Source organism: Antechinus flavipes, chromosome 3 (assembly GCF_016432865.1).
Source record: "Antechinus flavipes isolate AdamAnt ecotype Samford, QLD, Australia chromosome 3, AdamAnt_v2, whole genome shotgun sequence".
Taxonomy (NCBI): domain Eukaryota; kingdom Metazoa; phylum Chordata; class Mammalia; order Dasyuromorphia; family Dasyuridae; genus Antechinus; species Antechinus flavipes.
In genome coordinates this window covers 619,082,853-619,087,146 of record NC_067400.1, presented here as the reverse complement: position 1 = coordinate 619,087,146, position 4,294 = coordinate 619,082,853, and the positions used below count along the sequence as shown (strand labels likewise).

At 66.3% G+C, this 4,294-nt stretch overlaps 1 protein-coding gene across 2 annotated transcripts in view; it reads left to right on the top strand.

Moving 5' to 3' along the window:
* Window positions 1–208: 208 nt before the first annotated feature.
* Window positions 209–4,294, top strand: part of CD79A (CD79a molecule) — a 4,227-nt gene continuing 141 nt past the window's right edge. Inside the window, exons 1-5 of one of the 2 annotated variants that reach the window (XM_051989537.1) lie at window positions 209–331; window positions 1,771–2,061; window positions 2,536–2,654; window positions 3,061–3,129; window positions 3,214–4,294. The exon at window positions 3,214–4,294 is cut by the window's right edge and continues 141 nt beyond it. In XM_051989537.1, coding sequence (XP_051845497.1) covers window positions 274–331; window positions 1,771–2,061; window positions 2,536–2,654; window positions 3,061–3,129; window positions 3,214–3,327 — 651 coding nt within the window. In that variant the 5' untranslated portion in view covers window positions 209–273 and the 3' untranslated portion in view covers window positions 3,328–4,294. Of the gene's footprint in view, window positions 332–1,516; window positions 2,062–2,535; window positions 2,655–3,060; window positions 3,130–3,213 lie in introns of those variants that run through there. The other variant, XM_051989536.1, reaches the window with a different exon arrangement.

Sequence of the window (4,294 nt, the reverse complement as noted above, 5' to 3'; positions counted from 1 at the left end):
CTCAGTCCCCTCAGGCTCTGCCCGGGGCCCCTCGGAGCTCTCTCAGGCCCCCCAGAGCTCCCTCAGGCCCCTCGGAGCTCCCTCAGGCCCCTCGGAGCTCCCTCTGCCCCGACGGGCCTGCCCACCTGTGCTCCAGGCCGGGGTCTGAGGGCTGGCACTGGGGAGCAGCGAAGCTCATCTCCTGTGAGGGCGCGGCAGGAAGCAACGCCCCGGCGGGCAAGGGCAGAGCTCCCCTTCGGAAGCGCCGTTTCAGCCTGTACGGGTCCTTCGGGGATGATGTCCGGCCTGATGCTGACCTCCGCCCTTCTCCTCAGCTCTGCCCTGAGCCCTGGTAGGTCTGAGTTGGGGGTGGGGGACGGGGATCGGCGAGGGCCTGAAACCCAGGCGGGGCTCGGGGGTGCGGGCGGGAGCCGGAGCGATGCCCTGGGCGAGGACCGCGAGCCGGGGTCTGGGGCGGCCGTGGGGGCTCTTGGGGGCAGGGCTCCCCAAGATGGCTCCATCCGGGGCAAAGGGCCCAGGTCAGACCAAGCCATGAAGCCCTTCAGACACCTGGTGGCTCAGGGATGGGGGGGCAGAGGCTGGAAGGGCCTGATCTCCGCCCGCCACCCTCCGGCCCACAGCCCATCCCCGCTGCCCGGGCCGCCATTAAACCGCCCGCTCTCGGCCACGCTCTTCAGCAGCACCGAGGGAGCGGGCTGAGCTCCGGGCCGGCAAGAAACTGGGGAAGGAGAGCTGCTCCAAAGGGGTCTGGGAAGGGGCCCGAGAGCAGGGACAAAGAGGCCTTTGATACCCAGGCCCCTCCGCCCCATCCCTATTTACTTAGGTTCAAATGAAGAAATGAAAGCACCCCCGGGGCCTCCTCCAGATCCTTAGTGGGTTTGGGCAGGGAGAACTGGGGGGGGGGCAGCTTTTAAAATTCCTTCTTTCACTGAGATAGAGAAGGAAGTACCGCGCTGGGTGACCGGGGGGCCAAGTGGTCTGGGGGCCAGGTGACTGCACAGGAGCCACTTAATGCTCACCGAGATCTTCCTCTGTGCCCTGCCTCCTCCTTGTGGTGCTGGGTAAATCCCGGGCCTTCTGGGGCCTCGGTCTCCCCTCCCGTAAGTCAGAGCGCCCTGGAGGGGGTTGGTCCGTAGCCGACAAGGGCCCTCCCTGCTCTGACATTGGCCGGGACAGTGATGGGAAGTCTGGCAGCCCCTTCCCTGCCTGGCGCTGGTTCTCATCCCAAAGCTCCCATCTCAGCCAAGGACCAAGGAAGTCAGAGCTGGGGGGGCCCGAGAACACGAAATGTCCCTGAAGTGGGAGGGGCCTAGAACAGGGGGTGTCAGGGCTGGGAGGGGGCTTAGAACAGGGGGTGTCAGGGTGGGAGGGGCTTAGAACAGGGGGTGTCAGGGCTGGGAGGGGCTTAGAACAGGGGATGTCAGGGCTGGGAGGGGCTTAGAACAGGGGGTGTCAGGGCTGGGAGGGACTTAGAACAGGGGTGTCAGGGCAGGGAGGGGCCTTAGAACAGGGGGTGTCAGGGCTGGGAGAGACTTAGAACAGGGGGTGTCAGGGCTGGGAGGGAGCTTAGAACAGGGGTGTCAGGGCAGGGCTCCTAGGACAGATTATAGATGACTTCGCGGAGCCAGAGTTCAGAAATCTGCCTGCGCCCCCTGAGGAGGAAGGTTTGGGCCCCAGAAGGACGGAGCCACGTCCCGGGCCCGCCTCTCGTGGCCCCGGGTCTGGCAGTGCTGGGGCCCCTGACCCGCCTCTCCCCCCTCCCCGTCCCAGGCTCCCTGACCTGGGGCCTGGAGCTGAGCCAAGAGCCGCCCTCCGTGACGGTGCCCGTGGGGGGCACGGCCAGGCTGCCCTGCCAGCACAACGGGGGCCCCAACATCAACGTGACCTGGTGGCGCGTAATCGGGAACTGGTCCCGGGTGCAGGTGGAGCTGCAGCCCCTGCCCAATGGGACGCTGGTGGTCGGGGGAGTGAGCAAGAGCGACGGGGGCATGTACCAGTGCCGGCTCTTCATCGGGGACAAGCTGCAGCTGGAGTCCTGCGGCACCTACCTCCGGGTGCGAGGTGAGCGGGGCCCCGAAGCCGCCTGTGGGGTCCGGCCCCCCGGAGACCAGTGGGTCTGGGGGCTTCCCTGCTACGTCCCCCGGTGCCCCAGAAGTCGGGCATCGCTCTCGATACTCGTGCTCGTCTCCCTCGTTACCCCCTAGGACCTGGGGGAGCCCTTTCCTCGCCCGGCCCAGGGGGTGCAGGGCGGGGGGACCCAGGACCCTCTGAAGCTCTCGGCCGGCGCCCCGGGCGTGATGCCGGCCCGCAGTCGGGCTTCTGGCTGGGTGAGCCCTCCTGCCTCAGTTTCCTCATCTGTAAAATGAGAGCAGGCAGAGCCAGGACCGAGGGCGGGCCCCGCCGCCAGACTCCCCCGTGAGGAAATCAATGAGCCGACCTTGAGTCCGGTGCGGGGCAACCGGGAGCCCCGAGGACTAGCCCAGGCTGGCTGGGTAGGCGGGGGGCCCCTACTTGCCCCTCTCCCTCCCTCCCCAGATCCCATCCCCAGGCCCTTCTTGGACATGGGCGAAGCCACAAAGAACAGAATCATCACTGCCGAGGGGATCATCCTGCTGTTCTGCGCCGTCGTCCCTGGGACGTTCCTGCTCTTCAGGGTGAGGCTCCCGGGGGCCCCAAACCCCCCCCAGGCTTCCTCCCTCCCCGGGGGCATCCCAGCCTCTGCTGCTTCTTTCTCCACGGCCGGTCCCCCACGTTCCCCCTCCGCTCCCCTGGGAAGGTCAATCTAGTGAGCGGAGAGGGAGGGGAAGGGCCAGGTCCTAAGGGGGGGCAGTCGGGGGGGCTCCCCACGGGCAGCGCCGGGAGGCAGACATGGAGTCCCAGGCGGAGGCTCCGGGTTTGAATCCCGCTTGATCTTTCCCTTTGACCTCAGCTTTTCCTTGTGTAAAAGGAGCTGGGAGAGCGGGACCCCATGGCCTCTCCCAGCTTTTAAATCCCACGGCCCTGTGACCATGAGTCTGGGCCCCCCCCGTCAGGCTGACCCCCCACTTCTCGCCCCTTCAGAAGCGCTGGCAGAACGAGCGCTACGCCGTGGAGCACCTGGATTATTATGACGATGAGAACCTGTACGAGGTGAGCCCCTAGGGGAGCGGGGGGGGGGCAGACCCCCTTTGACCTTTCCGGCCCTGACCTCCAGCTTCCCCCTCTCCCCTCCAGGGACTTAACCTAGATGACTGCGCCATGTACGAGGACATCTCCCGGGGCCTGCAGGGGACCTACCAGGACGCCACCACACTCAGGGTGGGGGACGTGCAGCTGGAGAAGCCGTGAGGGCCCCGGCTCCGGCCCAGACCCCCGAGCGCCCTCCGGAGCTTCTGGCTTTGTCCCGCTCTCAGCGTGCTCAGCAATGGGTTTGACTGGGAGGTATCCAAGGTCCTTCCCAGCTCTGACATCCCTCATTCCAAGGTCCCCCTGGCTGCTCTGACTTCCTGCTGGCCTCTGGCCCCCCCAGCCCTGACCCCCCTTGTTCTAAGCCCCCTCCCAGCCCCGACATCCCCTGTTCTAAGCCCCCTCCCAGCCCCGACACCCCCTGTTCTAAGCCCCCCAGCTCTGACACCCCCTGTTCTAAGCCTCCTCCCAGCCCCGACACCCCCTGTTCTAAGCTCTCCCAGCCCTGACACCCCCTGTTCTAAGCCCCCTCCCAGCCCCGACACCCCCTGTTCTAAGCTCTCCCAGCCCTGACACCCCCTGTTCTAAGCCTCCTCCCAGCCCCGACACCCCCTGTTCTAAGCTCTCCCAGCCCTGATACCCCCTGTTCTAAGTCCCCTCCCAGCCCTGACACCCCCTGTTCTAAGTCCCCTCCCAGCCCTGACACCCCCTGTTTTAAGGGTCCCCCCAGCCCTGACACCCCCTGTTCTAAGCCTCCTCCCAGCCCCGACATCCCCTGTTCTAAGCCTCCTCCCAGCCCCGACATCCCCTGTTCTAAGCCTCCTCCCAGCCCTGACCTCCCCTGTTCTAAGCCCCCTCCCAACCCCGACATCCCCTGTTCTAAGCTCTCCCAGCCCTGACCTCCCCTGTTCTAAGCCCCCTCCCAGCCCTGACACCCCCTGTTCTAAGCCCCCCAGCTCTGACATCCCCTGTTCTAAGCCCCCTCCCAGCCCCAACACCCCCTGTTCTAAGCTCTCCCAGCCCTGACACTCCCTGTTCTAAGCCCCCCAGCTCTGACACTCCGTGCCCCGTTTCCCAGTCTTTGGCCCCCTCTCCCTTCTCCCACTTTAGGCCCCCTTCTCTATCCTCC